The 23194-nt window shown below is 39.0% G+C and overlaps 1 protein-coding gene across 5 annotated transcripts in view; it reads right to left on the bottom strand.

Annotated features, from left to right (window-relative positions):
- The window catches only part of LAMA2 (laminin subunit alpha 2), a 503865-nt gene that overhangs the window by 66332 nt on the left and 414339 nt on the right, over positions 1 to 23194 (bottom strand). For all 5 annotated transcript variants that reach the window (XM_075924139.2, XM_075924141.2, XM_075924140.2 and 2 more), the window contains 5 exons: positions 20657 to 20759; positions 9233 to 9349; positions 8176 to 8358; positions 5171 to 5325; positions 189 to 332 (listed from right to left, as the gene is read on the bottom strand). In XM_075924139.2, the coding sequence (XP_075780254.2) occupies positions 189 to 332; positions 5171 to 5325; positions 8176 to 8358; positions 9233 to 9349; positions 20657 to 20759 (702 nt within the window). The remainder of the gene's footprint in view (positions 1 to 188; positions 333 to 5170; positions 5326 to 8175; positions 8359 to 9232; positions 9350 to 20656; positions 20760 to 23194) is intronic.

The following is a 23194-nucleotide window of genomic DNA, read 5'->3' as shown; positions in this document are numbered from 1 at the left end:
ATTTCTAAAAGCCTATATTAATATAATATAATATAATATGAGAAGCAGTAACTAATGACCCAGTAAATGTCCAGGTTGTATGTGTTTTTCTGAAGCCTCTGGGGAGAAACAAACTCCTCTTTTTTGTATGTCAGTGATCCAATTTGACTAAGAAACTCTGACAAGAGAAAACTGAAAACCAGACTTACAAATTTGGCACTTCCAAGATAAAAAAGAAGGTTGTCGGCTACTGCCGTCTTCACATTGACAATGACAGTGTTGTAGCTTCCTTTCTTTATTTCCGGTCTGTATGTGCGAATGCAGTCACCTCCAGAAGACACAGAGACTTTGATCTTCAAAGAAAACAGCAGAGAGAACCTGAGTTATAGCCTCATTATTCCAGAAATTCAGAATAACTGCAAATGGATTGTGCCTTTGTTTCATTTCTGTTTCACACCTGTTACTAAGGACTAGGCCCTGATGCTCACCACCCAGTATCTGGGACACTGAAATGTAATTTTCTTGTTCAGAATTAAGAATTATTAGAGTTAATTAAAGTCTGCCAAGAGCAGCTGTGGTAGTTCAGAAGGTGAAGATATTAAAAAGATAGCTAGATAAAAGAATCATAGTGACAATATCTTGACCTGTACGGCTGCTCTATTTAAATAGCATTAATTATTATTATTATTACCTTGCTCCTATAATAATATAAGAACGGCCATACTGGGTCAGACCAAAGGTCTATCTAGCCCAGTATCCTGTCTTCCAACAGTGGCCAATGCCAGGTGCCCCAGAGGGAGTAAACAGAACAAGGAATCATCAAGTGATCCCTCTCCCATCATCTATTTCCAGCCTCTGACAATAAGAGGCTAGGGACACCATTCCTATCCATCCCAGCTAATAGCTATTGATGGACCTAACCTCCAAGAATTTATCTAGTTCTTTTTTGAACTGTGTTAAAGTCCTGGTCTTCACAACATCCTCTGGCAAGGAGTTCCATAGGTTGACTCCTATGGATCTGGTCAGATCTGGAGGGCACGGGGAGGGCAGCTGCTCCAGTGGTTGGAGCAAGCACCACATGGAGAGTGACTCTGTCCCTCTGCTCTGTCTGCAGGCTGGCTTCTCTCTGTGCCCCTTCCTCTCCTTGTGGCCAGGGCACGTTAGCTAGAGACGTTCACTTTTCCTCCCTTCTTCCTCTTGGCCATAACCCCCCTTCTTCTGCCCTGCCTGATCTACCCCTTTGACTCTCTCCTTGGATGGTTGCGAGCTCCTTCCAGACTCCAGCTGTATTGCCATTAAAAAAAAACATCCAGGTCCTGAAACTGAGCTATATCTCGCCAAAATGCAGGCAGCACAGTCCTGGCAGTCATCTTATCAAGACACCATTTGTTTTAAGTTTTCCTTTCCTTTCCTTCTTTAAAATAAACCCAAGGCCAAAGCCAAAACCAGATCACAGCAGAGGGGGATTTTCCTTTCATCCCACATTCTACTTTGCAGAGTTGCTCAATCATTTTACTTGTGGCTAAAGTGTTTGCAATGTTTCTTGATCTTAACACCAAAGCTGAAGAATATGAATGTGCAGGATGTGTCAGCACTGACAGACCTGTTAACTACTGCCTCTGTAATTCTGGTTCAATTGAGGAAAAAGGTTTAGAGAATAGTCTTTAAAAAAAGTATTAACAGCTAGATAGCGATGTGTTATGTATGATATTTTTAAGGTATAAAGTGAATACTTTGGGGGGAGAGGAATAATAATTTTAAAAAATCCTTTACAGGACTTGTATTGTATTCTTACAGATGCAAGGTAAAATAACACGTGACGACTTAAAAAATCAATTACCAGAATAAATATGCAAATAAAGTAATTACCATAATGACTATGCAAATGTTTCAATGCCAGTTTGCTCAAAGTTTTTGAATGAGTTTGCCTGTCTACGGTATAAAAAAGCTTGGGAACCACTGAATTAAGGGAACCCAATAGCTCACTGAGGACAGCAATTAGGACTCGGCAGGGTTTGTGTGTCATGTGCAAGAGGTGTTTTGGGGACCCTAAAAAGTTTTGGTGTTTTCATCCATCACTGAGTTCTAATCAACTTATATATGTATTCCATATTTGTCTCAGTGGTGTATGCTTTTAGTGGGGTCCTACTGCAATCTCCAGACAAAGATTCGAAATATTTATTGTACATTCAGAATGTTTAGGAGCCTGCATGCTTGCAAACATTTATATATGTTTCATTAGAGCTTTTTATGAACCCGGAAAAAATTTTAAAGGATAAAAAGATCAAGAACAATAAAAGAACATGGCTTAGTAGTTAGCAAACACTTTGTCTGGAGACTGAAATAGGACCCCATTATGAGCATATACACCTGAGAGAAATATGGAATGCAAATAACAGTTGATTAAAATTAAATGATGCATGAACGCATCAAAACCTTTAGTGTCCCCCAAAACATCTCACACATGACACATACAGACACTACCCAATCTTCTAGAGATGCATACTCGTTTCTGGCCCTGTGGACATAGTGCTATATGAAATTGGGCAAGTCATTTCATTTCCCTCTGTGTTAGCTTCCCCAACCACACAACCAAGATAGCAATAGTGTACAGAAATGCTGATAGGTCAAGTTCTTTGAAGTCTTTGGATGAAAGATGTATTATAGGGGGAAAGTATGATGATTATGATTAATCTGCCCTTTTGCCTTCCCAATAGTTCTATGAGAATTTGAAATGTGCTATATCACGACATGATTCCATTATTATGCACACAGTCCTTTCAGCCATTTTCACTCCAGTGTGTTGAATTTGAGTTTTATGGGAGATTTATTAAATTTTCATGTTTTAGGATTTTCTTTACACTTTTCCTGACTGTTGAAGGTCAGAAGCTAAATAAGTTTATTACAACTAGTCAATCCCCGAGTTTAAAAAGATAATTATATTGAAGATATTGACTTGGACCTCAGTAACCAGGTAAGGAAATCTGCTCTTGCCAAAAGAATATTGATCTATTCAATTGTTACCAATTGAAATAGATATCATGAAAATGGGACAGCAAATGTATGTTGCATTTTCAGTGAGCTTGAGACGGTCTAATCAGGAGGCCAAAAGCAGTCAGATCTGCTGTTACCAAACTAATATTTTACACAAGTAATGCAACTCCTCCAAAATTAGTTTTTTAATACTTATGCTGAGTCAGAGAACATCTACCTTTTTGGTTTCAGTAATAATTTTTGTACAACTATCAAATGAGGTGTACTTTCTTCTTTGTGATCCTTTTCACTACAAAACATCGATAACCTCCCCAATAATACCATCCTTGCCACCATGGACATAGAAGCTCTATATACCAACATCCCACATGAAGACGGATTACAAGCAATTAGAAACACTATCCCAGAGGACACTACTGCCAACCTGATAGCAGACCTATGTAACTTTGTTCTCACCCACAATTATTTCCAGTTTGAGAACAACTTATACCTCCAGATCAGCGGCACAGCCATGGGTACACGCATGGCCCCACAGTATGCTAACATCTTTATGGCTGACCTAGAACAACGTTTCCTCAACTCCCGTCCCCTTTCACCCCTCCTCTACCTATGGTACATCGATGACATCTTTATGATCTGGACACATGGCCAAGAAACACTGGAGATATTCCACAGAGATTTCAACAACCTACACCCCACCATCAGCCTCAGCCTGGACCATTCTACACGAGAGATCCACTTCCTGGACACCACCGTACAAATCAACAATGGAAAATTAGACACCACTCTCTACAGAAAACCCACCGACTCATACAGTTACCTACATGCATCCAGCTCCCATCCAGAACATACCACACAATCCATAGTCTATAGCCAAGCCCTTCGATACAACCGCATCTGCTCTAACCCCACTGACAGAGACCAGAAGCTTCAGGATCTCTACCAAGCATTTATAAATCTCAACTACCCACCCAGAGAAATAAAAAAGCAAATTGAAAGAGCCAGACGAATACCTAGAAACCATCTACTTCAAGACAGACCCAAGAAAACCAACAATAGAACACCACTTGTCATCACCTACAACCCCCAACTTAAACCTGTCCAACACATTATCAATAAACTACAGCCTATATTGGAACAGGATACCATACTCAAAGAGGCTCTGGGAGACAGACCCATAGTCTCCTATAGACAACCACCTAACCTCAAGATGATTCTTACCAACCACCACAGGACATACCACACTAATACCAACCCTGGTACCTTCCCTTGCAACAAACCCCATTGCCAGCTTTGTCCACATATTCATTCTGCTGATACCATTATTGGATCTAACCAAGTGAGTTATAAGATCAAGAACACATATTCCTGCGCATCCAGAAATATAATCTATGCTATCATGTGCCGAAAGTGTCCGTCTGCTATGTACATTGGACAAACATCTCAGACACTCAGACATCTCAGATTAATGCCCACAAAACAGATATCAGACAAGATCACAAAGAGAAAACAGTTTCTTGCCACTTTAACCAGAAAGGACACTCTCTAAATGACTTAGCCACCTGCATTCTGCTACAAAGACCTTTTACATCTGCACTTGAAAGGGAATCCTCTGAACTGTCATTCATGTTAAAATTCGACACTTGCCAACAAGGACTTAACAAGAATTTGAACTTTCTCACCCATTACCAAGACAGTTTCCCCAATTATCACCTGTAATACCATTAACTCACAAACATCCCACTCTCCCTACCTTTAATATCAGCAATTCACAGACACTTACCTTCCTTCCTCCCCCTTCCCAGCCCCTGCATCCCCCTTCTGTTCTGCAATGTGATTTGTCCTTTTCATATTTGTTCATTTTTTTATTTGTATCCTTTGGTATATATGGTTGTGATTACTTTCTTCCACTATTTGATCTGAGGAAGTGGGTCTGGCCCACGAAAGCTCATCATCTAATAAACCATCTTGTTAGTCTTTAAAGTGCTACATTGTCCTGTATTTTGCTTTTCTTCCCAGTAACCCTCCGCCATTATTCTTGTTACCTCAATTGCCCCACAATACGAACATTCCTATAGGTTATTCCTCATTCAGCATAGCTGTGTTATATATAGGAAGGGCTGTTGAAGGAGATTTAAAAGGGCTTGCTAGATGAAAGAATGCAAACTATCCACAATATAGAGAAAGAAGTGCTTACAGAATTGGCCTGTTTCCGGGCTTGGTTTATCAACTCTTTTATCTGAGAGATGTTTTTTCCCAAATTATCCTGAAGTTCTCTGATTGGTTTGAGTTTATCCAGGAGCCGATCTGCTTCCTTTTGTAGGGTTGTAACAGTGGCATCTGCATCAGAAACTTCATATAAAAAAATTAAAAAGGAGAGTTTAACAGAGTGGCTACAAACACCAATAACAAAATAAAAAAAACAGTTTCCTAAGACAATCAAGGGCACAATAATTTCCTAATTTCCTAATAATTTTAGGAAAGTTTTAGACTGATTTTAAAATTGCAGTACTAGAAAATAATAGAGGTATGGATCAGTAATTATGTCTGAGATTGGTATTTGTAGAATAAACTGTAGTACAATACAGCTTCAAGTTCAGAGTTTAGCTTTTTTCTTTATTCCTGATTTAATGAAACATGTTGGATTAAAAGAGTGATTCATTAGTTATTTGCACAATAATTAGAGAAATAATTTTTAAATTAGTTATAGGGTCAAAACTAGAAAACATTTTATCCTGATCACAAGTTTCAGATTACCTATGTACAGTGAGAAATGTGATTAAAGTAATATGCAAAAAAAAGCACCAGTGAATATATTTTCCCATATTTCAGATCAACTACATCAGATCATGTAAGGTCTCATCTCCTTTCTCCATTCTCTTTCCTTGAATGACTGAAATTCCTTACCATATACAGCCATCTAACAGTTCAACAGCTCTCTCAATTTTCCTCAACTTCTAGAAGAACTGACGAGTAAAAAATCTGACTTGCATGGCAGCAGGTGTCCAGAAAAGATAGTGTGTGTGAGTGGCCAATATAGTAGGGAGGCAAGCCAGTAATAGGAACGCAGCCTTAAAAAGTTTGGATGAGGTTCCAATAGACATCCAAAACTTGGATGTTTATCCAAACTGAATGAATTTGAGGTTCACTCTTCACTAGGCACAAGAGACCAGGCTCTTAAAAAAAAAAACCAAATGCTCCTTTGTTAATCTCTTTCTCCTTACTTTGAGATAAGGCATATGTGCTAATGGTACATCCTGCCAAAGTTATTTAAATCTTTAGCTCCATTGTTGCAGCATTTTAAAAAGTAAATATTCTAATGCAGCCCCAAATGTGGCATTGCAAAAGCTTTTGTGGTAGGCAACGAGTTATCAGTTACTGAAAACAGCAATATCTCTATCTTGCCTACAGAGATCAGTGTGTGTTTGTATGTACGTATAAGACAGAAACAAAAGAAAATACTGCAAGATAATTATTTTTAAAAGATGTGCAACACAGAAGCCACATAACTTACAGGACAGGATTTGTTTGAGAAACTCATCACCTACAATTCACTACCCAGACAGAAATGCATAACTAGAACATAGTTATAAAACTTGGGCAGTTTTGCTGTCACTTAAATAGGACATCTGGGTGCCTAACTGCCAGTCTGATCACTCATCCTCATGACCTAACTTTGGCTTCCAGCTTTAAGAAATAAACCCTTAGGTCTTTTTGTTGAGACAACAAGTTTCTGAACACAACTTATATATCTTATTATTGAACTATATAGTATGCTGCAATTTAAATTGTTGAACTTTTTCCACTGAACACAAAGGATCTTCCAATGAAAATTTTAACACATTCATTACTACATGATAGCAAGAGTCACTTCAATAATAAAATGCATGCAAACACCCTCACTCAAAACACCTTTTTATTATCCTGCCTCAGAAATGTTTTTATTCTCTATAAAGAAGACAATAACCAATATAAAAGGTGGCATTTAATGTATCCAGTGTTCCCTCTAATTTTAATAAGGTTTTTTATATGCACCAATATGGGGAAGATGTGCAACACATCATCTGTGTATTGGTGCACATACAAAATTCACATGGCGGGGAATGGACCCAAGGGATTCTGAGTGTGGGAAAGGGCTTAGGTATGGGTTGAGGTGTAGGAGTGTGAGGATTCTTGCTGGGGATGTGGACTCTAGGGTGGGGAAGCTGAGGACTGCAGCTGGGGTTGAGGGACTCAGGTCTTGATCAGAAGGATTTGGTGTTCGATTGTGAAAGCACCAGCTGGGGGTGTGGGCTCTATGGTGGGGCGCGGGTTGAGGGGCTCAGAGTTGTAGTGAAAGATTGGGATGGAGTAGTGAAGATTCTGGCTGTGTGTGAGGGCTTTGGGGTGAAGCAGCAGCAGAGGGTAGAGCGCAGGGGTGTGAGAGAGGTCTCCAGACCATCTGGGCCATGGCTGGAAGGCTCTCGGTCTGGGCCGCTATGGTCATGGCAGTGAGTTCATGGCTGTCTGGGCCATAGCTGGGGGGTGCAGGGCCAGGTGACTCCGTCTTCAGCAGGAGGGCTCCCGACCAGGCCTGCCCAGGCCACAGCTTTGGGGCCAGGCTACCTGGGCTGTGGTTGTGTTTGGGTCAGAGGAGAGGTGCCAGGTTCAGGCTTCCCTCTCACAGCCTTGGCAGTCTGGAAGCTGGACTATGCTGTAGGTGAGGCAGCTCTCCCTTGGCAAGTGCCTTGAGCACTTGCGTGGCCCTAGCTAGGCAGCTCCATGACTGCACAGCTTACAGGGAACATACCGTGTATCCCTAACAAAACTGAGTAAGTGATTGTCCTAACACAGGGATGGGGCAGAGCTTAGATTAATCTAAAGGTGGAATCTCCAACCAAGAGTAGCTTAATCGATTCTTCTCCCACTTCCATCCATTTAAATAATAGTTTTGGAGCAAATACATCCACTGTGTGTTCATTCTGCTGATGCTAGACTTTCTTCTTATGTTATCAACAGCTATCTTGTTAGATTCAAAGACTTTTTCATCTTTCCGGCCTGCATAATAATATGGTGGTTGTGTAAAAAGATTCCTATTACAGCAGTGTACTCTAGTAAGATCATGTAACACTGATGTCTTATAAATCACATCATAGCAGTAAGGAAAAATCTTTCTTTTGAGGGAATGAGGGGGAAAGCATATACATTAGATAAAGAGCTTACTGTTCTTGGTGGAATCTTTGACAACAGCATTTGTTTTTGCCACATCATCTGCGAGTTGGCTGTAGTTGTTTCTTAAGCCAAGGAGATTCTGGTTGAGTTCTTTAATCCTAGCTAGTATATCATTTGCAGTGGTGTTAGCTTGTCCAGCTTTATCTTTAGCTGCTTGTATCTTTGCGGCTGTGTCTGGGGGCAAGAAAGGATCAAAATATCAGTGCAGTCATGAATACACACGGCAGAATCAGCTCCTCTATGCCTCTATGTCTTTCTTGACCTAACAAAATATTCAGCCTTGTTTAAATGTAGAGAATGAAACATCTCTTCTTAGCCAGATTAATTTTTCTATGGAATCATTCCCTGTGCTAGGAATAGCTGATTAACCTTGAGAATGAAAGTTGTGATCCTCAAAACCCATGGTATGAAGGAGCACTTTGATGTGTTGGTGAAGAAAATACGGAATATTAATCTACATGATTCACATAACGCTGCTGCTCTATAGTTTATGGTTACTTTGAAGTACAGCTGAGTGAAATAATTTATTGTAATATTTTTCATCAAAATGTGGCCCCTTACAAATTACATGAACTTCTGTGAAATTGAACATTTGTTAACCTTTTGCAACAAAGTTTTGAGCAAGATGATTTTCACTGCTAGGTATGAAAATGCTCTGGAAACTATTGGATATTATTAGTTCAGAAAGGGTGGGGTGCTTAGCGGCTAAGTCACTAAACAGAGGCTCAGGAGATCAGACTTCAAACCCCTGTTCCACCACTCTGTTCCTCTTTTATCTTAGGCAATTCATTTTTAGGCTGTACCATGGAAGCAATTCTGCTTCTTGCGGCAGGATACCTCTGGGGTTGCCAAGTCATTTATGTTCAGGTCAGTTTCCCTCTTGCACAAAACATACCTTCGTAATGAAAGAGGCACTGTGGCTGAGATACCAGCCAATGGTTGGTATGTATGTAGACAAAGAGTAACACCTACACATATTTTTTAAACAATGCAAGATGACACAAGGAAACATAGCTGAGCCCAGTGCTTCAGCACTTTTTGTACTTACCATTGGGAATGGCTGACAGCTTTTCAAAGGTGTCGTTCAAAGCTCTCAGGAGAGCCAAATTCTTTTCATCAGCATTTTTCAACCTGTTCTGCATACTGTTCAAGTTATCCCCATTTTCTGCAAAGAGCACACATACCAAAAGATTTTAACTCACAGTGCAGCCTCCAGCCATTGGCAGGCATAATCAAACCTGGGAAATTTGAAATTTAGTGTATGAACTCCTACTTCATGAGCTAAAAGCCATCTGCTTCTTAACCAGGACTGCAGAAGACTCATCAGTATGTAGCTGACCTAGGTGCCATTAGACGGGGACAGAGTGCCAAACCAAACTGGCATGAGTTACATTTACACATTCATTTGGTATCCACTTTAATAAAAGAGACCATGAACAACTGTTATCAATATACATATGTTTAATTAATTTACTCTGTTACTGCAATGAGCATATGTTACACCACCAGTTCCAGGGTTTACTAATGCTATTTTCTGTATTTTAAAGGCCTCTAATTCCTTTGTGCTTGATTTCCTTAGACTACTATATGGTGATATTTGGTGCTTATGGAGGAGTTTTATTTGAGGCTCTCAAAATATTTTATGTACACAACACTCCTGTAAGCGATGTATACAAAATAAGGCAAACAGACGTTAAGTGATTTACTCAAGGCCACATAGTGAATCAATGGCGAACTGGACAGAGGACCCAGGAAGCCAGATTAGCAGTCCAGTGCTCTGAAGCTAGCCCACAAGGTTTTCTATGGTAACCTCACAAATTCTTCTTTAGTTGTTTATCTTGGGCCAATGCTTCATCCATTTTGTGTGATAAAACAATTCAGTCAGAGTAGTGTTCTGTCACAATTAGCATGCCTATTTCCCAATTCTTGCTGGCCTTTTTCAAAATATGGAAACAACTGCTGATAAAATATATAGAGAAAGGACATGAAACTACATTAGCAGCATTATGATCAATATTAGGAGGCGACCTCAACAAAAAGTCACAATGAAATATGCAGATTGATTGGGAAGATTTGTTTGTAGTTAAAATCATACATCAAAATTTGTTTACATTGAAAAACTAGTACAAATCAGAAGAACAGATAATGTGATAATCAGCACATAAAAGATGAAACATCCTCCACAGAAAGGCTGATATTCTTCACAAACCGTTTTGCATAACAATGATATTTTTGTTGGAACAACATGCTACATAAAAATGATTTTTCACACTCTATGGAGAGAGGTTCCAACTTAAGTTATTTAGAAATCTGTAGATGAAAAAGTCCAGAGTTGTTTGGTAAAGAAAATGCTAATTAAGCCTGAAAATTCTTATCTGGGGGGACATTTTGAATCACTTATTCCCATTGTTATGGAACTCTTTGGAGCTAAGGAAGAAGAAAAGTGGGAATTTTCCCCCTGCAATGCATTTCCTGAATCAGAATCACTGATTGAACTGATAGCAAAAGATGGAAAATAATTTGTAGAAAAAGGGAATGGGTATAAACTCTTACTCTAACCTTCAAACATGTAAAACTTCAGTGAAATTAAATTCAGTAGAAATTTGAATACATATTCAAAGAGATGCCTCTGGCATTTGCCAGACTAAATGGAAGTCACCTTTCTGGTTCTCTGATTATAGAGTAAGGGTCAAAAGAGCTCCCAGAGTGAGTTAAATTATCATAGACACTTGAGACATTTGTAGAACAGACTGAAAAATCTCATACTGCCATACCTAAAGTCCAAGACTGAGTTAATTGGTGTCAGTATACTGTTCACTTTACCAAACTATCAGAAGAATTATTGAGTGAGCAATTTGACACTGTTATCTGTGCAAAAGGGTGTCACAGCTGTCTCTGTTATAATTAGACAGGGGGAGCCTGTATGTGGTGCACTAATACAAAGCTTGGGACCCCCTGTGAAAGTTATTGTACAAAATATTATAGTAAGACTAGGATTTGAAAAAATGTCATTAAATACTTTTAATTTTCTCAGTGACTATTACAGAATTCCAAAGATTTTTTTTTAAAGAAAGCATATTTGCTTTTCTTGGCACTGATGGGTATTAACATTTCTGGCTGTAGTTTGAGAGAAACCAGTCAATAGATTACAAAAGATTAAAATATCTTAAAGACAGATATGTACAGACAGGAAAACAAATTGTTATTTTAAAAAAATAAGCACTAAGAAAACTGTAGAAAAAGATCTAAGAAAAAATAAGATCCATAGCAAACTTCTCTCTATACATTTTAGAGGCCGTCTGAGACTCTGCCTGTCTGCCTGTGAATCCATTTGTTCAAGAACTCCTAAATGGTAACAGCTACCACCACCAACTTTGGTATGCAGCTTCCTCTTAGCCTAACTTAAAGCAAGGTCAGGGATTGGTTGTGGCAGGAAAATGGGATGTGCCTAGAATTAGATTGTTTTCCATAATGTGGAAAGGGAGGGGGCTGATTGTAGGGACGTGATACTGCACAGTTACCACTGGGAGCAGCAAGAGCAGGGGACAGCTGTACTGCAGAGTGACCACTAGGGGTAGCCACATCAGGAAGAGATTGACCAGTTGGGGATGGGACTCATCATCTTGCTGGCCAGTGGCCCAGGTAAGTGACCTCACTCTACCCCAAACCCTTCCTCTCTAGCTCTGGCCCCCAGTGCCAGATTGGGAGGGAGGAGGAAGCTTCACTGGCCCCATTGCCATAGCCCTCCCCTGGAGCACCACCAGGGATGGACAACACTGTGCCCCCCAACCTACAGGCAGCACCCCCAAACACCACTGGACTACTCAGCGTGCTCGCACAAACAGTTGTGTGTTGCTTCCTCCTCACCTCTCCCTGGGGATCATTACTGGCACTGCCCTGTTTGCCCATGGGCTGGACACAGGGTCTTCTAGCTGCCTATAAAAACAAGATCTGCATTTTCCTAAATTATGAAAACGCTTGGAGATTTTTTTGTGCACACAAAACTAATGAAGAATCCTGTGGCACCTTAACTGACAAAGTGGATTTTTGCTTGTGAAAGCTTATGTCCAAATAAATCTGTTAATTTTTAAGGTGACACAGGACTTCTCATTGTTTCTGTGGACACACACTAACACATCTACTCTCTGATACTCTGAATTAATCAATTACTTTCAGGGAACTGACTGATTTTGAGTGTCAAAAAATTCTTATCTTCCTGCGTTCTAAATTCACCGACCAAGTGTACAGCATGTATTTAGTGTTCTTCACATCTCTGGATAGACCATATACTCTGTGCTTGAATCTCATGTGCTCTCCTGTCAGCCCAATAGTCGTGTTTTTGATTGACTGGCCAATTATTTTAATGAATTAACATAAAAGTATTTAGATTTGCTATTGCTGGTGATATATTAGAACAGTATTAACACTGTAACTTTTAGTAGCTTGTACTTTTAATAATGATTTTAGAAAGTATTTTTTAGATGGGAAGAAAAGGGAGCAGAAGAGCATGTGTACCCACACAAACTCTGGGACAGGAAACACAACTTCCAGAAGGGGTAAGAAATAGAGAAATAGTCACAGGTTGAAAAGGAAGGAGGCTAGGGGACAACAGCCACTAGAGCATAAACAGACATCCTGGAGGAGCTGAAAATTTTTTGAAATTGGAAGTGGATGAGGTTCTTGCTCAAGCAAATCTATTGCTCCCTGCAAAACCATTTCAATTAGAGTATCCCTAGTTCGAAGTAGGTATGCAAATGTAGGCATTCAAAATAGTCAATGAAGTGGGGATTTAAATATCCCATGCTTCATTAGCACGAGCTCACCGGTGCGTTACTCCGATCAACAGCTGTTTCGAAAGTGAAAGTGCGCACCGGGACGTGTTAGTTCAAACCAAACCCCTTGGTTCGAACTGATGTTACTCCTCATTTTTGGCAGGAGGGTGGGAAATACTTTGAGCTAAATGGAACTAGAACAGGAGGTAGACTCGTTTGTGAAAGCTGGGGGAGACAGGGAGGTGAGTTGAGGAAAGACCTTGTTTGAATGATAAAGGTTAGGTTTGGGTGCCCAGATGGCTGGAATTTTTAAGCACCAGCTTTTGAAATGCTTAAGAGCCCACTGAATAGTGAAGTCAGTGGGGCTATTAGTAAGGTGCTTCTAGAGGAGAGTAAGGACATCAGAATCTAGTCCTAAGACATCAGGGAATGTAGCAGAACTAATTTCTTATCTACTAAGATCAGCTTCTAAACAGGTTTAATGAGATCCCTTTAATTTTCTAAATTTGTCTGATATTTCCCCAACGTCTCTGGTCCCCTTTAGAATATTTTTAATAATTCTGACATAGTTTATTCATTTCAGGTGGTGTTTCTAATAATTTTGCTGTGTGATCTTAAATTGTTTCTTCTCTTCCACTTTAGCCTGCCAGATCCAGAAATTATGCTAATTATTCCCTTCCTATATTTTTGAAGCATAGTGTTTCCAGAACTCTGCTTCCAGCTTTGTAACCATAGCTTCAAAATAATTATTATGGATTTTAATAATTTAATTCCCTCTGGAATGCCTATATTTGAATATTCAAACGACATCTGTTTAATATTTTTTCTTTTAATTTATCAAATGCATTTTAATAGTGTGATCTTAGTATTAGAAGAATAAAGCAATAAATAAATGTTAAGAGAGTCCTATGCTCAAAGGCAGGGAAGGAAAGGAGCTCCTCAAATCACCGATAATGAGAAAAAGTCTCAGAGAGGCCAGCAATGCCTCTCTGCTATTTATATTGGCCATATATACCGTGACAAAGAATAAATAGACACAAATCAGACATCAGAAATGGTAACACACATAATTGGTCACACAATCATGGGATTTAAAAATACAGGAATTTCAGCACCCAATTACAGAGAGGCTGCAGAACTGGAATTAATCTACAAATTTGACACTGTTATCCTGGGCTCAAATAAAGACATTCACTGGTTAACACGCTACCCAGCCAGTTTCCCCTGCCTTTGACACCCACATTTTCTTATCAAAAGCTATGAATGGGACACATCCAGCCCACTTAATTAGCTTCATTAACACAGATCCTACAATTGACAGGATCGTCTTTTGCTGCGATATATATTTTGGAGTCTGTTATTTCCACTTCAACTCATCTGATGAAGTGGAACTTACCCAAAAAAGCTCATGATCCTATATAATTTGTTCATCTCTAAGGTGCCATACGACTACTCATTGTTAATGAGAAGTTCTCTTAAAACGTCTGTTAAGTAATAAAGTTCTGAAACTTACTTATGAAACTTACGAAGTAACCTGTTATAAATCTATCATTCCAACAGTACTTTTTATTAGCATTGACCAGGCATGTGGTATATTAGTCACTACATATACTGGCTTCATTTAACATTGAAAAATTTCCTTCTACTTGAAATATTTAGTACTGAAAGATGCTGGAGACCAAAATCCTTCAGTTGGCTAGGGAATAGGTACAACATGGGTACCTGCAATATAAGTTTGTCCACAATACTCAGGTAATATGCTTTACCTCAGCCCTGGGAGAAGTAAATGGATTAATGATTGTAAGATGCTGAGCACCCTCAACTCCCACTGAAGTTGAGGTGGCTGAATGCCTTCAGGATTACTCCTTGTAGACCCATTCAGTTCTTAGCCTCTGTGAGGAGACTGCACAAGAATGCCAATTAGTGCTGGCTGTGGTAGCAGTTTGTGCAGTGGACAGCTGTTCCTGTGACCTGTATTAAGAGCACCAAATCATTTTTATATTTCTGTTGTAAAGGCAATGCTACGGGACAAAGCATTGTCTACACAGCAGAAAAAGAAATTAACTGAAAGGAGTCACAACAGCAAAACCATTTCCCCATGTTTTAAATGGCCTCAGTAGTGTAGATGATTAAGAAGCTACATATAAATGGGGAATGATTTATCCATTTATATGTCTGAGTAGTTCAGGTCTCTGAAAATTTTATATATTGGGGAACGGATTAATTGCAATGGCATTGTACCATTAAAATGCCTTAAATTGGCTGCTAACTTATGTTAGCATGTTCTTATAGTAACATGGCCCAATGCATGTATTCGTGAGAAATTGTCTAAGGCACTATCACAAAGAGCACATGGTTAAATAGGTGACACCAAAGAATGAAGAAGGAAGCTTTGTTAGATTATTTTAATAAGAGTAGTTTTAAAACCACAGAGACTGCATACATAGTGGACAATGTTGGCTGAGTATTGTCCAAATTAGCTGCTGAAATTATGTGTATATCTTACTGCATTTATTACATTTGTTTTGCTCCTTCACAAATAGAATTCTTGCTCCCCACAGTCTTATCCTATAAAAGAGGATTATGAGTCCCAAGCTAATGCTTTATCTACAGAATATACAAGACTGGAGACAGGAATAAGCAGAAGAAATAGAGATGTAATTAGGGGGATGTAGCCTGTGTTGAGCAAATCTTTACTAAAAAAAATCCCAGTATATTTAGTATTGATAGTAATTTTTGCACTGAAGAATATGTTAGTTACCAAAATTAATGCAGGAAATCTACTATGGTTCACTATTTAGTGATTAAAACACACTAGAAAAGCTAAAATCCACTTCAGGTAGGGACAAAATCCCTGTGTGAGATTTACCTGTACTTGTCAGAAGTGAAATGTTTTAGCTAAAAACGTGCATCTGTCATCAGATGGGTGGATTCAAGCTGTCAATTCTTAAATTAAAGAAAATGATATGTGCTAGATTTCAGAGGCCACCTGACATTACATCTCCTCCTCAAAGGGGTTTGTACATCATCTTGCTTCACTTTTCATTGATCTGTTTGGAAAACCCGTATTTAATCCCCAATCTGCACGGGAGCAACCATATTTTTAAAAATTTAAATAAATTATAACGAATACAAATTGCTCTGGGCAAGCTGAGAATCTGTCAAGGTACAGACACAGAAAAAGCTGGCAGGCAGCTGCATTCGCTCACCAGTGGCCAAATTTTTGAATTTCCACACTTAGGCAAAGAGAATCTACTTCTCCCACCAGGTTTATTCCTTCTAACCTTCAGTCCACAGAGAAAGAAATGACTAAACCTCCATTATAATGGCTCCTGTCAGAAGTTTTGCACTGTTAGGACTATTTCTGCCCATTTTGGAAATTATATATGGCATTTTCTTGATTAATAGTCATTTTATAACTAGTGTATTGGCCACAAATCAAGGGAATGTCATAAAGTATCAAGAAAACACTCCCATCTTCCTCATCGCTTAGGCCTGGCTTCCTGGAGGATATATTATTTGAGTGGTTTACGAGTTTTCATTACTTTAACTAATGTACTACCTGCAGTGCAGAGAGAGAAATTCTAAACTAACGATCATTTGTGTCTACCAGCTCTTTATAGAGTGCCCATCATACATCTTTCACTTCTGTATTTTCAGTAGGGATTTTGAAGACAACAGCTTTGTAAGAATCCTAAGGAGGTTTCATTCTATTATTTTTAATCTCAGCTCACACTTTTAATCTCAGAAATGCCAACAGATACAGGAATGCCAGGTAACATCATTAGTTTGATGTAAAAGTGGGGGGATGGGAAGGGGAGAGAGGAAATCTGCTCACTGCACTTACTCTGCATTCAGGGCACACATTTTAACTGATTTTTGCAGGGCAGGTGGAATTTGAGACTGTATTTCATTATGTTCAGAATCCATGCAATGACCTGTTAAAGTTTTATGCCTCTAGAAAGCAATTTTAATATAAATCATTATTAAAGAACCTAATGAAAAACCATCAGTTCCATTAATCTTCAGTGGGGTTGTGTGAATGTAGATGAGAACCTAATTTGTGAATTTATAAAGCTCCATCTCTGCTTGGATTAGATTTGTTTTGTGACTATGTCACACTATTTACACTTTCATTTCTGTGAATTTGGTAAGAACAAAATATTAGTTGAAGTATATTTTAAAACATCTCCTCAATATGTAATTTATACTGTAATGAACTTTCTCAAGGCCAAGTTTATATATGGAATTCGCACTTATCTAAGACAAATTCTGTCCTCGCTTTTTATTTTGAGCACAAAATGTCTTGGACTGTGGAATGGTGGCCGTAACAAATAATTGTTCCAATATAGGCTGCATAACTTTTTCAGATAGCCATAGATTCAAAGGCCAGACAGGACCATTCTGATCATCTACTCTGGCCTCCAGTGCAACACAGACACTAGAACTTCCCACAAATCATTCTTAAAGCAGATCTTTTAGAAAAAATATCCAAACCTAGGTTAAAAATTGTCAGAGATTTACTCTTGCTCAGCGGTGGACAACCTGCAGCCTGTGGACTGCATGGAGCCCATCGGGGTTCTATGTGTGGCCTGCAAGACATTTTGTTTACTGTTGCTCTTGTGCAGGGTTGCCAGATTCCTCTGATTTCTGTCCGTGTAGTTTTTCTCTTTACCAGTACTACTAAAGTAATGCACACATAAAACAAGAGCATGCGAAGAGAGGTATGTGTCAACTGCATACAACATTGACTATCAGAGGGGTAGCCGTGTTAGTCTGAATCTGCAAAAGCGGCGAGGAGTCCTGTGGCACCTAATAGACTAACTGAAGTGTAGGAGCATAAGCTTTTGTGGGCAAAGACCCACTTCGTCAGATGCATCTGACGAAGTGGGTCTTAACATTGACTATGAGAGCCATACACTCCCTCTGCACCCAATCTAAGTGCTGCTATGATTCACGGGAAAAGGTAACAAGTTAGTCTGACTTACTTATTTTCCATAAACATTAATTATATTACCCTTCTTTACTTCTCTGTACATAGAATCCTGTATCATAATACTCTCAATAGATTAAAATAGACCCTGTTTATGACACCATGTATTCAAAATAAATGCAGTCATCGAAGTGGATATGCAGGAGATAGAGCGAGATCTCTGCTGTTCCATACACACTGGTCTGCAAACCAGCCAACAGTGCATGATGGAGTAAGCTCTACCCCAGAAGGGATGTTCTAGTTGAATGCCTGGGAGTTCAGTGAGGTAGACCTCCTTCTTCCCTAATCTGACTACTTCCTCTGCCTCACCTTCCAAGGGATTGTGGATCTGTACCAGATGTTACCGTGGACTGCTCCCCAATGTCATAATATATCACTATATACTTACTTATGGTTAAGACACACAATAGATTTTATTGAATTGGCAACCACAATGCACATTCAGTTTTACAAACAGTCAGTGCTACAGATTTTCACACCTTCTTCACTTTCAGACTGTGATAAAATGTTTTTAATTCCCAAAGAGAATATGATAGCAAAATGTAATAAATGACCTCCTTAAACCTGACAACTTATGGTGTGTTAAATATGTTCTGTTGGCTGAATTCCTAGGGCTGCCAAAATAAGTTTCAGTGCAAAAAGCCAAAGAGATTCTCTAAAATCTACCTCCTTTGGGTCTGATCCCTTAGACCTTATACTTTTGCACTACAGTTGACCTGATGCCAATGGGAGTTTTGCAGGAAAAGGGCCAACTGACTGGACCAAATTGTTTTTTGAACAAAATGTGTTTATGTACTAATAAAAATAATGTATAACTAATGTTAGCACACCACAAGGAAATAACTAGCTAGACCCTGATTCCAGAATCTTATTGTTGTTGATATTTTTCGAGTGATGATGTATAACTATAAGAAATCATAACTTGACTTTCAGATATTATGATGAGTTTGCAATTCATCAGTAAGAAAATCATGCCAGTCTCTCTGTTTCCAGAGTGCCAACTTTTCATTTTCCCTGCAGGTTCCACATCTGTCTCTTGTCAAGGCTTCCAAAGACTTTTAATTCCTGTCTTTGTGGTTATTTTCATATACACATTGTACTATACTATACTATGTAAAGAATAATAGTGTCAGACATATAGATTAAGAAAATTTGTTGGGAAAGGGTCAAATTGGTTTTTGTAAATGGAAATCATTCCTTACCAATCTACCAGGATTCTCTGAAAAGGTTAACAAGAATGTGAGCCAGTGTATACAGCTTTTCTGTGGCTGACAGAAAAATGGTGGTTCAGACCACTAGAATCATTAAAGACCTCTAACATTTCCCACAAGCCCGGAGTGGGAACCTCAGAGTACTGGCCAAATTTGAAGTGGGTAACTGAATTATGTTTAACAAAAATTTCCCCTCCATTTCATTCAGGTAAGGTATTCTTCACTTCCTGTTCTTAGCTGTTATGGAAGTTTGTTACCATTATTAAACAGATACTATATTTTACTACATCCAGAGATGGCTTCTATTAGTGTTACAGTAAGTGATTTTGTATACTTTTCAGAAATGTATAATTTGTTTGGATAAAAAGCACAGAAGTAAGTTACTACTGTTTGCAAGATGCTAAAATTGGTCAAATAATACATTCAAAATATTCAAATGCATTATATATAAATATGATTTGACCTGTTTTATTATTTATTAAAGTAATACATTTATTGAAAGGTCTAGCTTCTGACTTCAAGCAAAGCCCTGAGCAAGAAATAATCCATCAGCAGCATAAACTACAGCAGGTCAAAATTTTCTTTGCAACAGAAAATGGTGTTTGAGTCAATGAAAATTTTCACAGAAAGAGTTTGATTTCTTAAAACAAAAGTTTGATTTTTTTCATTGTAATACTGAACACTAAACAAATTTTTTTTGGCTAAATATTGAAATTGGTTTGATTTTTAACAGTTGTTAGACCCAAATCTGCAGTGTTGGGACTTAACATTTATGGTTTGTTTCTGAAAAGTGAAACATTGTAATTTTTAAGAAAAAGTTGGAATCTTCCAATGAAAATTTTGATGAAAATGATTCTTCCTCTTCTTGTTGAAATTTTCAGTTGAAAAACTCTTAGTACTCTGCCCAGCTGTACCACTAATCCATGAGTTATCCATTGTCATATTGTGACTCAAGAGTCATAGCTTTTCATTGCAAAGTTTACATTTCTTCATCCTTATTCATAGGTGGTGGGAAGTAATTTACTGCTGGCCAGTAACAGCCAGTACCTATAGTTAAGCATCACTACTGTACCCAGTGAAAGAGGGTGAAGTTAAAGTTCCACCATTACCTACCCCCTTACCTGTCCACCTATATTACTAGTAGCTCCACGTAATGCCTGGACCCAATGCCCAGGTAGCCCATGCAGGAACATAATACTGCATTAAAACTTTGCATGGGTCCACAGTCATAATTAGAAGCTAGTTTTATATAACTAGACAAAAAGTTACAAAATGCACTCATTTCTTGCAATTAGAATGGCCTAGTGGTTCAAAGCCCTATATTTAAGTCACAATCTCTCTTGGAGGGTTAGTTTGTATTCACCGACTGACACCTCAGTTCCAGGCTGGCCTTTAAAAAAATTTTATTTCCCTTCTATGCGTCCTCCTGGCACTAGGACCACAACCGATCTTAGCAGCTTACCAATGAAAATGAATGTCATGCACAGGACACATACCTTTAACAACACTTTCTATCTTCTTGGCCTCATTCAGAACCCTAAAGCTTTTCTGAAGAGAGTTCTTGGCACCATCCTTCAATGATCCTTGAGGACCAGATGCCTGCAGAACAACAAGCAATGTCATTCACAAAAAAAGTATTTTTAAAGCTGGCTCAGGGCAAGTTCAAAGTAACATAAAAGTATAAGAGGAAGATCTAGTTGAAAAATTATTGCATCAGCTTGGGGCCAGGCCATATGTCCATGGCCAAGACAGCTGCTGTGGGCACAGCCACAGGAGGGATGAATGACTAGGGGACAGACACACACAAACAGACAAACTCCCTGAAATATATAGTATATTGCTATCCCTTTCTCCACCTCTGCCCCCTATTGGCCCAATAGGGTTATGGCTGTCCCAGTCCTCATCTCTGGCCCTTTACTGCCGTCCTATGGTCATTCTGCAATATAATTGGCCCTCCTACTAGACCCCTCTCTTTCATTTCATGAGAAACAACTGAATTCCAGGCACATTCCATTATCCTGGCACAATAAAACCCTGACGTTGCTTTAAATAGAGGATAAGAGGAAGCTCCAGACCAAATTTGGTGGTTCTAGCTCCTTACCACTTAGGAGGAGTTCTTGAACAAATGGACCCATGATAGATGGTCACACAGACTAGACATCTCAAATATATAGCAGATGTTTATTTTTACAAGAAAGCAGGGATCCCCTGGAATGTCAATGATAAAGTTAAGAATAGAGAAAGAAAGGATTTTTTTTTCTAAAAGTAGCGAAGGCAGAATTGAATCTGGGACCAGATTTTTTTTTCAAATCTTTGTAAGCATATTTTTTAAATCCAAATTTCTTCCTGCAACTATAGGCACAATAACATAATACAGTTCAATACAGGTTGGATCTCCCTAGTCAGGTAACCTCTGGACTTGATCAGTCCTGAATGAGTGTATGCCTGTGGTTAATTCTGACCCTACTGCTGCCAGGCTCCAGGCTCTCCTGGAAGGACCACCAGCCTCTCCTGGACACCAGCTCGGCCACTGCTGGCCCCAACCAGGCTCTCTGCTCAGGATTGCTGCCCTGAATCCACTGCTGGCCCAGGCCAGCTGCTGGATTGGCTCCATTCCTAGCCCCAGATAGGCTCTGGCTGCTGATCTCCCTGCTGCTGACCCCCCAACCTAGCTCTGCTCCTTGTTGCCAGCCCAGTTCTACTCCTGGTTGCTCCTCGTCCTGTTTCTGAACTGGCTCTGTTCCTAATCCCAGCTGGACTCCCAGTCACCCAGACTCCCAGCCAGCTGCCACTCCCAGCCACTGAGGGTCTCTGGTCCAGAGGCTCTCTGATCTGGCAACATCTGTGGCTGGGACTACAGAAGTTCAACCTAAACATCTTGCTAACAACAGCTATAAAACATTTAATAAAGAGGTTAGATCTCACAACACAGACTTTAATATAGACCAAGAGACTTCCTCGTAGCAATTGTATTTCTTAACCAAATCAAGTCACTGAAGGTGAAATGACTAAAAATAGATTTAGGAGGGCACAAAAGTTAAATCTGAAATACTTAACTACGAAATGCTATTTAAAATATCTTATTTGAGAAATACACAAAGCTGTACCTACAGTTCAATGGTTGACAGATAGGAAAACTGTTTTACTAAATTAAATTAATATTTTAAATTGCTAGGAAATGCTCTGGAATATGAATCATTTACTATTCAGTGTGAGATAATGAACTCTGGTCACTCCATAATACACACTGCATTTCTTTGTGAGTACTCCTGACAGCCAGATAACATTTTATATTAGTCATGGGTCATAGCCTTGTAACTAGTATGCAATTAAGAAGTAACTACTTTTCATTTTCCAGGGCAGAAACATGTTCTTAACAATTAAATACATGCCAATTAAATGACACTATTATTATTGAATATTTATATTAAAAATACCCCGAGGTCATATTTTTGTACACTTGGCATATCTCTCTCACTTCTCTGTTACACACTAACCCTATACATTTGCCTTCCCACATCAAAATTTTGTCAGAAACCCTAAATTATTTGGAAAGTCAATACACTCTCATAATGAGATTCTCTATAAGGGAGCATTTTATTGCTTCATGTCCTGTACTCCATATAAACACAGCTACCAGTTTCAGGCTCCTTGGTATCATATAGGACTGAAACATATACTTATATACGTGCTTTCTTGAATAGAGACTGATTAAGCATGTGCTTAGGAGCTCCCCTGAATCAAAATCCATGTGGCTGCATTATTGTGCAATAGCATTCCACACTTCCAAGCTTCACAGACCCACATGAAACTATTGATTCCATAAAAACTGCAGAGCTGGATCTTCAGATCTCCGTTTTTAACATAGAGTAATATCTAATGTAATTCACTGCACATATAGAAAAAATGACGCTCATAATCCATTAAAAGAGTAGCCATGAAGAATCTTTACTTGAGCTCCAATGCAATGAGGGAATTGCTCCTGAAGGAGGCATGTTTGGCCAGTTCTGGCAGCAGATACACCTGTCAAATAC

The sequence above is a fragment of the Pelodiscus sinensis genome, chromosome 3 (genome assembly GCF_052426305.1).
Source record: "Pelodiscus sinensis isolate ZL-2025 chromosome 3, ASM5242630v1, whole genome shotgun sequence".
NCBI lineage: Eukaryota > Metazoa > Chordata > Testudines > Trionychidae > Pelodiscus > Pelodiscus sinensis.
The sequence above is the reverse complement of the archived record's forward strand: the minus strand, read 5'-3'. Positions and strand labels throughout refer to the sequence as shown.